Below are 15456 nucleotides of genomic sequence, written 5' to 3' on the forward strand. Positions count from 1 at the left end.
CAAGAAGGGCTTCCTCCTATGTGCATTGACATGCAATGACCACCTCCATTCCTGTTCTTCTCCTTTTCTTCTGAAGCATTGGCAAGCAGAGGAAGAGTGCCATTTCCATCCTGTAATAAAGCCAACCGTAGATTTGTATTATGATCTGCAGATCAGTTATCCATCAAGTTGCCATGGCTTCCAGACTTTCTGGACTTTCAGGACAGTACAGGCTGCCTGTGCATCCCTCATTCTAGGGCAGGCATCGTCCTTGGTGCTACTAGACAGCAGCTGCACAATAAAATCAACTTAATGTTTCTGTTGAGAGCTCCCATTTGTTTCTCAGGACCAAAAACGTGAAGACATACAAAAGGGCTGATGAACAGCCTTCGTGTTTTTGAAGACTAGTGTCTCCATCTGGTTGGATGTCATCTGCAGCAGAACCAATGAGGAGTTACATATAAAAATGCAGGAGAAATCCATGGAGGTGATTAGGAATGGGAAAGCAGATCAGCCCCATGCAGACTGGGGCTGTGAGGCAAGCCCTGGAATAAGCTGCCCAGAAGAACAGGGAGGAAGCCTGGGAAAAAAGCCAGAAAAGCCATGTGCCATGAGCAATGGGAAGCTGCGCTGAGCGGGGGCAGCACCAGGTACCCAGTTGGGCAGCACGTCCCCAGAAGCTGGATGTCCCTGAAGCAGGGGATCGAGTCGGCACCCCTCACCTCAGAGGGTGAGTTCAGCACCGCTCCTTACAGGCAGCGCTGCGCAAACCTCAGCCGAAAAGGCAGCCCTGCACGAGCGGAGACAGGAACACGGCTGTGCCGGTGGCACGGGACTGGGGGACGTGGCTCTGCCCGACGGTGGATGCCCTGCACCCCTGCAGCCACCGCGACTGCCCCAGCCCTGCTGGGGGGGATGGTCCTGCGCCCACCGCGGACCATTAAGAAGATGCACCGCCCCAAACTACAAAGCCTTTGTCCCAGCCCCGTCGCAAAGAGACGCCGCGAGGCGCGGGCGGACACCGGGCCGCCTTCCCCTCGCAGCCGCTCGCAGAGCTGCGCTCTCGGCTCAGCCCGGCCCGCAAGCGACGAGGCAGCCCGGCTGCGGGGCTGGGCGGACGCCGCCTGAGGCGGGCTCCGGGTGCACCGGGAGGGCCGGGCAGCCCGGCGGCCATTTCCGCCGCCCCGCGTATCTCGACGGCGGCGTGCACCGGCGGCCTGCGGCCCGCCGCGGCCCCGCCCCGCCCTCCCCGGGCCCCGCCCCGCCCCGGGCCCCGCCCACCGCCTCCGCCGAAGGTTGCCGAGCGGGGGTCGCGCGGTTCCGGCGGCCCGGCCGGCGTTTCCGGAGATTGCCGAGGGGCTTCGGCCCCTCCCCAGCCGCCGCCGAGCCCGTGACCGAGGCGCTCCGGTGGGTCGGAGCCCGCCGCGCCCGCTGCCCTGGTCGCGGCGCGGGGTTCGCCCTCCTGCTCCTCCTCCTCCTTCTTCTCCTCCTTCTCCTCCTCCGGCAGCGCCGGGCGTCGCGGTGACAGAGCGGGGCGATCGCGGCGGGGGGCGGCCGGGGTTCCGGCGGCGCGGATGGCGGAGGGCGGCCAGCCCCCGCAGCAGCAGCAGCAGCCACAGCCGCAGCTCCTGGCCGGCGGCGGCGGCGGGGGGGCCGCCCGCGGCGTGAAGCGGGAGCCGGAGCTGGAGCAGCCCATGCCCGGTGGGGACGGCGCCGAGGGCGGCCACAGCAAGCGGCTGCGAACGGAGGCGGAGGCCGACGGCGGCGGCATGCAGGTAGCGGGCAGGGCCGGGCCGGGCGGGCCCTCGCCGGCTCTCCCGCACCGGGGCTCGGCGGGAGAGGGGCGGCCGGGCCGGGCCGCGTTTGATTTCGTGTTGTGGGATTCAGCGCGGTGCTTAGGGGCGTGCGGCCCTTTCCCCCGCCGGCAGCGGCCGGGAGCAGCGAGAGAGAGGGGTCTCCTGCCCGGGGCTCCCCGGCCCGAGGCGAGCGGCTCCCGGGGCGCAGCCCAGCACGTGGGGCGGCGGCGGTGGCGCGGGGCCGCGGCCCGCAGGGAGCCGCCGCTGGGTCCGGCGCTCCGGGCACCGCCGCTCTTCGCCCGCCGCCCCGCGGGGGACCGTGGGGAGGCCGCGGGTGGCGGGGCTGGGCACGGGGCACCGGCAGGGCTTTGGGGGTCGGCGGTGGTTTATCCGCGCCGCCTCGGCTCTCGTCAGCCATCGGCAGAAATCCCCGGTGCCGCTTGGGAAGGGGGAGAGGGGTCGTGGGGCGGCGGGTGGGCTTCTGCCAGCTTGACACGGGGGCTGCCAACAGGATCTTAACGTGCCTGTCGTCTTCTGCCAGCACGTTTTGATCGTCCCCAAAACATTGCTCTTTCCAGGTGCGTTTGCTTTTGTGTTTGTGGGGTGATGCTGCCAAGGTATTTCTGCTTTCCTTTGTCTGGGTGTTGTTCAGGGTTGTTTTATTATGGCAATTGCGCCGGCCTTTTTCGCTTCTGTTTCTTGTGACGAGTATATTGGAGCTCTTTGGAAGCAGCGTGATTTATTCACCTGAACTTGTTTCTCTTCTCACCTTTTCTTGGGTTGGTGAGTGTTACTGATAGTTTCCAAGGGGAGCATCCTGTCCTCTCCAGTGTGCTTCTCATCTAGATGCCGAATGCTGGCCAGTGATCTTCCCTTTTTATTTCCCAGGCTGTCCCCAGTTTATGTGCTCAAGATTTCTTTTCTTTCTTTTTTTTTTTTTTTTTTTTTAATAGCTTGCAGCAGGAGGGGTTTGTTTGTGGTTCTGTTTCACGTTCAGCCTTTCATGGTGGTCTCTCCACCTCACAAGATCATTTTTTCCCCCAGTGTGATGGTGTGGGCTGGACATAGGCTGGGAGCTTCACATCCGAGTGCTGCTGCTTGTGCTTCCACGAGGGCCAGTGAAAACCATGCCGTGCTCTTTTATTCCTTGAAGTAGTATCTTCTCCCGCACGTAGGTGTCAAGTATGGCTCAGACAACGTGTAGAATTGCAAGGAGAAAGATGCTCAGCATTGAAGGAGTGCGTGAACGTGGCGACATGAAACTCGTCCAGCTCTTCGGAGTTGAACTGAGGCACAGGTCCTGCGTAGCTACAGGAGGTGCAACAGTTTACCTGCTGTTAGTGGTTGAACTGGTTGATGTTGATGTAAACCAGTGGTAAATCAACTGAAAATTGCCCAGAAAGGGACTTGAACTGATTTAACAAAACAGTCTTAATTTTTTTTTTTTTATTGCAAATGAGGACAATTTCTGTATGTATAAAAGGTTCCCCTTTATATTTACATTGAGGAAAGTGTTTTGTTCTGTTCAATGAATAGTAGAAGATACTAAGATTGCAGCATTCAGCCATGGGGCAATGACAGTGTGTGTGCACAGCCATGTGTGATACTGGTGGTAATGGTAGTAGGGCTTAACTGTGGATCGTGGTGAAAAGTTGAGTTCTGTTTCTGTATAGTATCAAACAGCAGAGAAATTAGGTGGAGAAATGCAACTGGTAGAGTCCCATTTTAAAGTTAAGTGTATTTATAGTCAGTATAACTATTCTTCAGACTGGGACTCCTGTATTGTACTTACTTGGTATTCTTAGCATAGTTTTAATTTTTTCATATTATATATGTGGAAAAGATTTTTCAGTCTTTTCCATATAAAAGATGAAAATAAACATACGTATATATATATACACACACATACCATTATGTCCTAAAGTTTCCTTTGACTTTTTTTACTGTTAAAGAGTGTGGTTTATTTATTTGGAGAATCTTCTCATGATTTAAGCAAGAAATACCAAATTTGAAGGCAAACTTACAAATAATATCAGAGCTAGGAAAAATGTGTCCTTTAATGTTTGAGAAATTTGTTATCTTTTTACCTAAAAGTCAAAACACAAGATTGCCTTTCATGAGGGTTTCTGTTCAGATAGTATGTTCTTTTGAAGTACCTTATTTTAGAATAACGGGTTCTTTTTAGTAAATTCTCTATGTTTAACTGTACATAACGCTTACAAGAGGAATAAAGAGCCTATTCTTTCATATTTTTTTTTTTTTTTTTTTCCCCTCCCTTCTCATATGTACTAGAGGCTTTCTGGAAGCTGGAAATAACACCAACTGTTGTACCTTGTTTTTCCTGTGGATCCTGTCAATTTTCTGCTTCCTGTTCCAGAGCCACAGGCTGTTGCTGTGTGAACTTGATGACCTTGTGTCTCCGGGCTGATAGCGAGGAATCCCGGGGTGCCACGCTCGCCATGGTTTCTTCTTTGCATAACGCTTACCTACTGATGGTTCAGGATATGAACATGGCTTGTAATGCTGAAATAAATCTATTTTAAAATATATAATCTAAATCTTAGCTCTAGAAATTACTAATGCAACTGTAAAGCTAGTAGCGATTTTTGGGTCTATTAAGGTGAAATATAAAAACTAGCTATAGGAAGATAAGATAGTATCTGGTTATTAAGAACTTAGGGCAAAGTGTGCCTTAAAACTTAAAACAGCCCTTAAATTTACTAGGCTTCTTGTTTTCTTCTGTCTCAGGCCAGCATGCTCAGACAGCTTACGCAGTTAGGGTTTCATTATCTAATCCATCTCTGATCAGGCCGGATAAATGGTGTTTGGCCGGTGCTGATCTTGTTAGGAGGGTGGTGTAAAGCTGCTTGAGTTGAGATTGGGACAAATCGGATCATGGCTGCTATCTGCTTCTAGGGCATATTTCGGTTAATCGTGGCGTGGGAGGAAAAGGTCCAGCATTGCTGCTTTTTAGCTCCCTCTGGTCCATAAGTGGCAAAAATCAAACGGCACTGGCCAGGAATGTCTCCTGGAAGCATTTGGGTATGTTTGTAAGCTTTGGAAGTCAAGGGCTCCAAAGGTACTGGTGCTTTTTAACTGTTTAAATACTAGCTAGGACCTAGCTTGCTCTCTGTTTGCTGGCTTGGATGAGTTGAATCATTTGGATCGGTTTGCTGATTTGGGTAAAATGAGTCCCTAATGGAGGGGAGGAAGAAAAGAAAGTTATATTGGCTTAAGTCACTTGTGAAACTGCACCCAAATGCAACTGTTGATGCAGCTGTATTTGCTGCTTGTCAGGAGAGGCTGACTGCTGCACAGATGGAAGAGAAAGTACCCCTGCAATATTCTCATCTTGCATCACACAAGGAACGGAGGAGGCGGAGAGAGAAATGTTCTGGCTAGCTGGGCAGTGTCGCTTCTTCTCTCTGGAGCTGCAGACAAGGGTGTAGTCCCAGGGTGCTGTGTTTGTCTTCCCCACCGAGGTGCTGGAGGTGTACCAGCCAGCTTACCCTGCTGAAGAAAGTTATTAAAATATCTTCCAGTTGCTTTACATGGAGTTGAATGAGTTAATCAAATCCTCTTGATGTAACTTTTTTATGAGGTCTAGGCTGGTTAGTGGATTAAAATTATGCCTAGAGGTAATATGTGGTTGGAATTAGATGCAAGGTGTGAACAGAGCTGATCCTTGTTGCTCTTTCACTAATGACTCGTGCTAGTATCCCTAAGCATTTGGGGGGAATTACTCTTCTGCAACTGTGAGCGTGGCCGACTGCTCAGGGAATACAGTTAATGTAGCTTGTGGGTGTATACCTTACCCAGTTCACCTAAGCTTTTGATGGCAGCGGTGAGTGTTGACTTTGTGTTGCTGTTCAGGTGTGTCTGCATAGGGTTCATAAAGATGACTAGTGGTGTAGAGATGCCCTGTGACATTACAGATGATAAATCTTCACTCTGCAAGAAAGTCTGCAGTTTCTCTTCCTACCATGAGCCAGAAGATAGTCTGTAACACCCTCCACCAGCTTGACCTCCTTCCAGCACGAAGACTGGAAACAGCAGCATGCCACAGAAAGGGAAAAGTGGGGACATTGCCGGTGCTTCATGACGACCAGTGTCCTCATTCAAGCTATGGCCTGTTTGTGGTGCTTCAGAGGAGGGCAAGAATTAATCTGCTGATAATTTCCAAAGACAGGTTTGGCTTTTATAAGCAGGAGGGCTGACTGAGACTGTAATCGAGAAGGGGCCAGTGAATAACAGCTTTTTGTGCTATGGGTGACCCCCGTGGAGATCTGTATTTTTAAATCTTAGAGAGAGAACATCTAGTTGCAGTAAATCATGGAGAAGCTGTGTAATCAGGTTAGCTTCTTCCTCCCTCTGTTATTCATGGCATGGCCGTCTTTGTAAAGAGATGCGGAGCAATACAGAGGATACAAGATACTCTAGAAAAGAAACCAAGTTCCAATTTTTAAAAGCTGAGCAGTGCTTTGGATCCAGAATGACATTTTCCAGGATGCTATTTGGACAGACTATTAGTGATGCAATGAGGCATAATGAATCACCTTTAAGTTTGTTGTTATTTCTCTGTTGCTTTAGTCCTTTGTTTTTTTAAATATTTGAGTGTTATGAGTTAGACCTGACGCAGTCTGGGAAGACTCAGAAAATCTGCAGTTCAAAGAAAATGTTTGGCAAATGGACTAAAAATTGGGATTTTAGAGATGTTGAGAGCACTTTAATGTTGGCTGTTTTCTTGCTGTATTCAGGAAAATGGAAAGCCCAAGGTAAAGTATTCTGGATGCTTTAGTACCTCTCCAGGCTCTGTCGGTATTTCTTTGGATTTCAGAGGTTTGTGTTTACAGGTGATGGCCGCAGTTGCGAGGTTGGAAGCCGAACAGAGGTCTGGCTCTACCAGAGACAGTTTCCTTCTGCATATGTGTACCAGCTGTAGACATATGCTTTTTTTAAATTATTTTCCTTTTCAGAATTCCTGTTTAGAAACATGAGTGTGCTGGCATTTTGCAGAAAGCCTGGGCTCTCCCTTGTCTTTGGAATAAGTTTGCCCACCTCCCTGAGTTCAGATCAGCACACCTCTCTCCCAGATGCATCCTGTGAAATACCCTCCGTCAGCTTTTCCTCCCAATGACCTAGCAAGCGGGGGTCCCACCTTGCCCTTTTGCGCTGGGGGTTCACACCTCTGTTTTCAAGACTGTCGCAAAGGAATGCGACCACTGGAGGTTTAGCGGCTGTGTTGCTGTGCTAGCTTCGTGCCTTATTGTGGCTGCACTGAGGGCTTTCAGCAGCTCTCCTGCAGTGAGGCTGGTGGCAGCAGGGAATACCAGAACACAGGGGATGCAAAGGAGGAAGCAGTAAAAAAACCAAACCAAAACAAAAACACAACCAAAAAAAAACCCCAAAAACTAACTAAACAGAAAACCAGCTGCATTTGCAACTAGTGGTAGGGAAACTGACTTAAATCGACACAGACCTGAGCTGGATTCTGTGTGTGGTCGCAGACTCCTGGAGACTGCTGCCTGAAGGACATACCCCTTGTACTAGGAAAAATAAAGCCTGTTGCCAGCAGTCTTTGGTTTGCTGCATGGGAACCTCTGCCCTTTTGGAAAACGTTAGGGGTCACATTGGTTGAAGATGTTTTAAAACCTATTGCTCTGCACTGCTGACTTGTCTTGTGACGTGGGGCAACTTTAGTTTTTCTGTGAAGTGAAAGAGGAGGGCAGTGTTTAGTTCGGCTGGAAACCTCTCATTTAAATTTGCCATCTCGGATATTACTTGACCTTCTTTGCGTGTGTGCTTTTGAATGTGGTGGCTGAGGGATCAGAGGAACATCCAGAAGCGAAGTGAGAGAAAGCAATTAAAGGTAACGAGTTCCGGTTCATTGAAGCATTCTGTGATCTACATTTTACAGTCGTATTGAGTGGCTGCTGGACCGTAGCTGTCATGAGATAATCCCGATGTTTAGGGATTAGAGCTGCTTGACTGCATTTTGGGCCTTAACTCCCTTTGCTCTCCAGTAAATTTAATTTTGCAGCAATTTTTTCTTAAGTCGGGGAAAATGCCGGTTTGAAAGGGGGTGTATGTGTGTGTGTTTTCCCCAGTGTCCTCCCCCTCCCTCTGCTTCACTTTCCTGAGTTCACCTCCTCTTTTCCAGGTTGAATTGAGATGTTTGCAGGGGCTGTACGAAGTGGTCCTCACCAGGCTCGGAACATGCCACCATCCTCACCTGCAGCGCTTGCGTCGGGGCTCTGCCGAGCTGTCCAACTGAGCCGTGCCAGGGCACCTGTCCTGCTGGAAAGCTTTGCTGTCTGCTGGGCTTTGCTGAGAAGGGCCCGTTGTAGGTTGAAGTTTCTAACCTGCGTTCTCAGTTCTGGAGGATTTCCAGGGTGTTTGGGAAGAGGCTTGTGAAACCGTTCCAGTCTCTCTTGTTTGGCTTGTCAAGTGTATGTACGGCATCTGTCAGAACCATCCCTAGCAGCGCTCTTGCTGGGCTGAAGGAGAAGGCATGCTGACTCCTTAGCAATGATGTGATGTGTTTAAGTGGCCACAAAGTGGGAAAGGTGTCTACAAAAGCCCCCTTGTTTAATGAGAGGCAACAGCTGAACTTTGAGCTGGAATCCAGCAATCTGTTTGGGCAGAGCAGGAAACTTTGGCAGTTCCTTTGGTGCGACACTGGTGTTCAATCAGCTATACCATTGCCACCTCCTAACCTTTGGAGTGTGGGCAGAGCGTACTTGTGATTCATACCGATTACAAAATAGGTCATGAGACCTTTTACTTGCATCTCTTGGGTAGGACAGTGGGATTTGGTCTGGCGTGTTTTTGAAGTGGCTGTGCGTTCCTGGGGCTGGTTGCTTGTGTTTGCCTTCGTCTAGGAGAGCTCGGTTGGCAGGAAGATTGGACGTTTGCTTCAAAGAGGTGGGCTAGAAGCAATTTTTGCTTTTTCTGTATGACTTTTCTTGGGTTTTATCTGCTCATAATTGCCTCAGCAATAATGCAAGTATAGTGTAGAGATGGGGAAGAACCTACACTGTTTCGGGGGAAAAAAAAACCCAACGTGTTAGCACTTTTTACCCTCTGGCTGTACGTAGTTAAATTTCCTTTAATAGTGAGGCTCAAGGAGCAGCCTTATGTGGCATTTCTGTGTGTGTAGGCAAATATCAAATATTCTCCCCAGAGGCCTTGGGGCCCTGGGATCTGGATCCAGCTCAGGTTTCTTCAAGGGACTGGAACATGCTCTTTTAGCTGAGGCTTTCTGCACAGCTTTTCCTTGCTATTTCTTTAGGAGATTCTTGCAGACACTTGGGGTGGTTGTCACTGTTGGGGGCGAGCCTGGGAAGAAAATCCCACCAAGGCATCACTTGAAAGCCTTGATTTAGTGCCGCGTGGGGCTGAGGAGAGGCTGTAGCTGGGATCCAATGCTATAATTTGCTGCTTGTGGTTGCCGTTCCCTTTCCCGGAGAAGGGTGGGAAGGTTGCCTTTCCCCCAGCCTGCTCACGCCCTGGGGTGGACAGGCAGGGAGAAGGCTGGGCTCTGCCCTGCTGCAGGGCTGGGCTCCTTCTCCCTGGGGCCCCCGTTCTGCAGGCAGCGTAGCCAGGCGTGAGTCTTGGAGCAGCCGCTGTGAGATGGTGCTTCTGACAAAAAGCCACCTCTGCCCGGCTTTTTGTTTTTATTCTGTTCTGTGGCTTGTGCTTCCTTTTTGTGGGAAGAAATGAGGGGAAGTGTGTGCATTAAAGGGCTTCTGCATTACCCTTTGTACTCTCCTGTCCTGGAGAGAAGGGTCCATCAGAGGCTTCTTTTGTATCCTTGTTTCATGTTAAAAGCCCTGTGTAGCCTTGGAGTGAAGCTGGACTAGGACAGAGTGTGTTTTGTAGGTGCTTCTCCTTGCCTGTAGGCAGCAGTCTTCTCAAAACTCAGCTTTGGACTGACCTGGGGTCGTTCCTGAGGTTTAAAGACCACTCTTAAGTGATTCTGATGCTACACCCATGAGCGGGACCAGCCACCAACCTGGGGAGATCCAAAGGTTTGTCAGGGAAGGAAACCTAGGCTGTGGTGGTTGCTGTGGCAGATTGACCTGCGGAGTGTACTGAAGGAGGTGGAAGCTGGCAGTGTGGTATGGGCAGATGTCCTGGAGCTGTTGGATGTACGAGAGCTGGAAGCAGGAGTTGATGTGATGTTGGCCTCAGGAATGATCTGGATCGTGGAGGAAACTGAGGCAGTAAAGTGTATGCATCAGTTCTGCTGTTTCGCTGAAAGCTGAGTGTCTCTGGGTAGCCTGTAGGAGAAACCAGAGTTCTGAAGCTCTTGCCTGTCCTGTTACTTACTTTGTCCAGGAGTGGAAATTGGAGTGTGTGAAAACACAGAATGCCCTCAGTGCTCCAGTTTTAGGAAAAGGTGTGTTACGCTACAGCAGTAGCTGTGGTGTTTGTCCTGGATGATCTGAAGCTGCTGGGTGCTGTCTCCTCAATGCAAAGGGGTGAGGAGACAGAGAACGTGCCAGAGTGAGAACAATGCCTGCAGCAGGTTGTGACGGGAGCAGATTTAATACATAGTGCATCCAGCATGGTAGGGGGCTGGAGCTCGTACCCAGCAAGTGCCCAGCAGGAGGATGTGACAAGAAGGCACCATGTGAGGTCTTAATTATGTGGTCGTATGTTTATGTTTTTAGAGATGACTTCATCTCCGTAAGTGCATCAAATGGATAACACTCACTGAGGCACTATTAAATCTAGCAGTTTTGTTATCAGTTAAAATGAGTGTGAGGTCAGGCTTTGAACTGAGAGCTCTTCAATATTTCATTTCTTCCTTTTAATATCATGTGGGACCCCAAACCGAATTTACTGCAGATAATCTAACATTGCACTGAATACAGAACTATAATTTTAATGGTCTCTTCTAAGGTACTCGCCACTGCAGTGTGGGTACTTCACAGATACTAATGATCTTATTTTTGCAGTTTTCCTGAGAGGTAGAAAAGGTATATTATCCCTTATTGTAGAAATGGGGAATTGAGGTACTGGTAATAAGATCAGTTTTGCAAAAATCCCATTGATACTTGCAACCTGATTTTTTTTTTTTTTTTTGTACTTTTTATTGTAGCTGATGGTGGTTTTGGTAATGTTTTAAGCCTTGATCTACAGCTCTCTACAACTTCCCCTCTGTATTTGAATACCTACCACTTCCACAGGCTGATCCTTAAATATGTCATGTTGGGCAAAGGTAAAGTGATGTTGTTTTCATCTTAAAAAACAGTAGAGAAGCTTGAATTAAGTAACTTGGTTCGCCATCATAGTGAAACTTTACTGGAAGATGAGGTTTGAAATCTAACTTCTCTTTAAGTTAAAAGGGATATTGCTTGTCTTTAACTACAAAACCACATACCTTTCGGTTGCTGCAGCTGTTTTTCCTGCTGAGAACGCAGTGCTTCCTAGACTTGAATGCAGCGAGAGTCAGGAAAGAATAGCACATAAACCTGATTTGTTGTAACATCCCTGCACATAGAATCACAGAATCATAGAATGGTTAGGGTTGGAAGGGACCTTAAAGATCATCTAGTTCAACCCCCCTGCCATGGGCAGGGAAACCCTCCACTACACCAGGTGCCCAAAGCCTCATCCAACCTGGCCTTGAATGCTTCCAGGGATGGGGCATCCACAACTTCTCTGGGCAAAGGAAGGAGGAAACAGGGTGGAAGTTGCCATGGGTAGCTGTAACTGATGTTCTTAAACCACAGCTTTTGACTTTTGTCATTGAAATGCTGTTTTAGATGAGCACATAGTTACCTTGCCTTTTGAGCTAAAAGCGTCTTTTGGTCTGTTAGCAAGCAGAAAGCTGCTGTGTGGACAAGACAGGCAGGACCTGTCTTGGCAACCTGGTGTAGTGGAGGATTTCTCTGCCCATGGCAGGGGAGTTGGAACTAGATGATCTTTAAGGTCCCTTCCAAGCCTAACCATTCTATGATTCTGTGATTCTATGACCTGGCTCCCAACCCGCTCCCTGCGCTGGCTGTGTGTGGGACTGGCAGCTCTTCCCCTTCCTGGGGACACAGGTCTCAGTGTGGATGCTTGTGGGGCTAGCACGGAGGAGAGGGAGACAAGCTAAGGCATGTTTTGCTGGGGAGGCTTCGTGACACCATTTGGCCTGCAAAACAATCCTGCTACTTGGGATTCAGATGTCCTAGGTGAAAAGTACTTGGATGATCATGGACTTGGTATCTCCTTCCTTTTGCTTGTTGAATAACGTGTCCCTGATGTGTCCCATTGCTGCCTGCTTTTTTTTTTTGCTTCTGCATAGGTGTTCTGTTCTGTTCTCTTCTTCTTAGCTGAGTACAGTGCTGAGAAAAAGGAGGACCAGAAGTGTGCTGTATGGCTGGTGCTCTGTTGTCTGCAGAGAGCCCTGGAGAACAAGAACAGGATTTTTGACTGGATGTCCTATCTTGTCTCCAGGATTGTCAGACTACGACATTGGAAGTAGTATAGAGTCATAGGGGCAGAAAAAACATCCATCCCACTGCATTTTCTCAAGAGCAGATAAAGCTCAACCTGTCAATGCCACGTTTGTGGCTTGGTGTGGAACTCTTGTTGCCTTGAAGTGAGAGGGAGAGATGAGGCTGGAGGCCTCTTCAGTGCTCACATAAATCCAGTAGAGACCTGGCATCTGCTAATGTCACCAGCTGTATCTAACAGCTTTTTCTCTATATGACCTTTATACCTAAGCACTTCTTGGAAACTTCTGACTTCCTGGGCTAGTTAGATTTCCTTAGGAGTGGTGGTCTGCATGCCAGGTACCTCATGCTGTGAGAGCTGGGCTAAGAGGTCACAGTCACAGTGGAGGCAAGGCCATCATTTGCCAGGGTGGGATGGATTCAGCAGGAGGTGATCCTGGCATTTGTGAACAGTGCTGTCTGTGTGAGGGCACAACGTCAACCGTGGGCCAGGGAAAGCTTCAGAGAAGAGGAGAAGGGGAAGAAAAAAGGAGATGGACCAACTGTGGATTTTGATTTTCAAATAATGAGGGTTACAGCGGTACTTAACTCTTTGTGGTGTTTCCATCTGTCCTTCCCTTCTTCCAGTGCCCACTTCTGGCCTGTGAGTTGATCTTGTCCAGGAGCTGGACTGTTGTGATGGACATGGTGAATGAGACTGAGACTGGCATTTGAGCACATGTTGTCTGACCAGTTATCTCATATATTTGTCTATGCCAGGAAATTGAAACGATGCTTGTAATTAGGTCTGGGTTTTTTGTGTGTGCGCCTCTGTCCACTAATTACATCCTTCCAGAAAGACTTGCTACGTTTCAGCATCTTGCACGATGTCTTCTGTCTTCTTTCAACAGGAGCATGTTGTGGTCAGTGCCAAATACTGCAGATTCAGAAAAATAACTTTTCTCTGTCCATAAATCACAAATTAACACCACGAAGAACTGTTGATGCTTCTGTTGTGAAACTTCTCTGACTATGGGGTTGAGAACATATCTGAGCATACCACTTTCAGCCAGAGTGTGACCGATGTATAGGTTCTCCTGGGGATGAGTGTTTCCCATGGGGAAGGTGTTGACGAGAATAGGTGGAGGTGCTGTGAGACTTTTTGTGTGTGTGTTTTCCTCCTGTTATTCAATTCTTAAAGGAGTGAGTAAGGATTCTTCCTTTGCTGGTCAGTGAGTTGATATTTTAATCTTGAGTGGTATCAGGTATTCATGACTGCTTTGCATGCGAGGAGGAGCATGCGTTATATTTGCAGCTTGAACCACGACTCCTTTAAAGACTAGGAATTTTTTGATGAGTGATTACGCCTAACTCTGGACTGTTAGTTAATGGATGTAGATGGAGCATGTCCATGTTGCTTGGGAAGGTTTCCTTAAATAGGCATGACCTTTCTAGTGAAAACAGGAAGATAGTTTTTGCAGGTTTTTTTTTTTTTCCAACTTGGCGTTTGTTTCATTTTTGGAGCTCATGATTACTGCAGGCATTTACCATAGAAGTAGCTTACAGTCTTGGTAGCTTCGTAGGGCAGGGGTTTGGCAGCTTTGTTGGAGTTTGATGGGGAGCTTGGCTTGCTTTGCAGTGCAGCATTCGATGTAGCATTTGTTCATCCTTTCTGCATTTGTTCCATCCTTTCTGTACTAGCCATTATTTCACCTTTGGTGGTCTTGTTCTCCTTCCTTGTCGCGCTGGCATCCAAAAATCTGAGGCATCTCTATGTATAGAGGAAGGAATAGCCAGTCTGCATATTTTAACGTGTAGATGGGAATGGATAGTACTTCACTAGGTCATTTTTATCCTATGATAAAAATATCCCTATTTCTGTCAGGTTTTAGTATTTGTTGGTGTGCAGGTTGCAGGCAAATTGGGGAGAGTGGTCCTATCCCCTCAGAATGAGGAACCTTCTGGCTATGACGTGAAGGTGATGACAGTCTGCCTGAAGTAGTACCTGTCCCTGAGCATCCTTGGGAGGTGTAGCAGGAGATGGATGTTTTTGACTCCTGTGTGCACTGAAATTTCCCAGCGTGCCTGGTCTTAGCTATTTTGTCACTGTTACTGACAAGGCGTTAGCAAGCTCTTCCATGAACTCCATGGTCTTATGTTTGTATAAGCATAAAATCTCTATGCTTGGGCTACCATATCTATTGTAAGATATTATGTGGGGTTGCTTCTTTTGGATTTGGTGCTTGATAAAGAGATAATGCAAATACTCTGGAAAAGGTGTAGTACAGTAGACAAACTGACCAGCCTTGATGGCACGATAGTATCAAGTGTTTTGTTTGGCTTGTGTGGTTTGCTTGATCCTCAGGGTTAGTCTGAAATACAATTTTTATGTCCGTTCTCCTGAGCAGTTTCTTATTCTAGGTCACCAATTTCTTGATGCCTGAATTCTTGGGAGTTTACCATTAAGATTCAGAGGTTTGTGGATCTGTGTGGTTGGTTCTGAGAGTAGCAATTTTTACTTTGGTTTCCAGAATAGCATTTTAAAGACAATCCCTAAATCTCCGGGCCCTTTGGGCATACGGCTTTGTTTCCCTTCCATGGGAGAATTCCTACCACTGTAAGGCTCTCTCTGCCTCTGACTTCCTGGGAAGGATTTCGATGATGAATACAGTCACACTGAGTAGTGAGGAACTTCTTAATAGGTCACTTTTCAACTTTAATTCCTACATAAGTATTTTTCTGTCTTGTATGGATTTTCCTGGGCTGAGGAGGGTGTTGGATGGTTAGCTTCACTCTCTGGATGACCTGCTTATCTTCAGGTAGTTACTGTGTAGCACTTACGATGGAGGCAACTATCTCCATGAAGTTGCTAGAAAAGGTTACCAAGAATTTTGTACAGGCTGCGTTTGAACAGATGCACTGTGGAAATAAGATTGCAGTAGGAAGGGAGGATGGGACAGCTCCCGAAGGCTGCTCAGTTCCAGAGGAGCCAGGGCAGGTGGTGCTGCCTTCCCTGGTGACTCCAGGGAGACTTTCACCTCTGGCTACTGTTAATTTAGGCTTGAGTTGGAGTTGCTGGAAGTGCATCTTGTCAAATGCTAATTCAGCATGTTGTTGGTGAAGCTAATTGGCAGGGTAGAAGAAACAATGTAGGAAACTTTCTTCTTACCCAGAGGAGCATAAACAGTAAAATCGTAAAATGTCTAGTAGGGAAACTTCTTCTTCCTTACGCAGTTAGCAGTGATCACCGA

General features: G+C 48.3%; 1 protein-coding gene across 4 annotated transcripts in view; it reads left to right on the forward strand.

Annotated features, from left to right (window-relative positions):
• Window positions 1–1553: 1553 nt before the first annotated feature.
• RBFOX2 (RNA binding fox-1 homolog 2) overlaps window positions 1554–15456 on the forward strand; it is a 170383-nt gene continuing 156480 nt past the window's right edge. For all 4 annotated transcript variants that reach the window (XM_086610246.1, XM_086610245.1, XM_086610248.1 and 1 more), the window contains exon 1: window positions 1554–1754. In XM_086610246.1, the coding sequence (XP_086466372.1) occupies window positions 1554–1754 (201 nt within the window). The remainder of the gene's footprint in view (window positions 1755–15456) is intronic.

The sequence above is a fragment of the Tauraco erythrolophus genome, chromosome 4, assembly GCF_009769465.1.
Source record: "Tauraco erythrolophus isolate bTauEry1 chromosome 4, bTauEry1.pri, whole genome shotgun sequence".
NCBI classification, from domain to species: Eukaryota; Metazoa; Chordata; class Aves; order Musophagiformes; family Musophagidae; genus Tauraco; species Tauraco erythrolophus.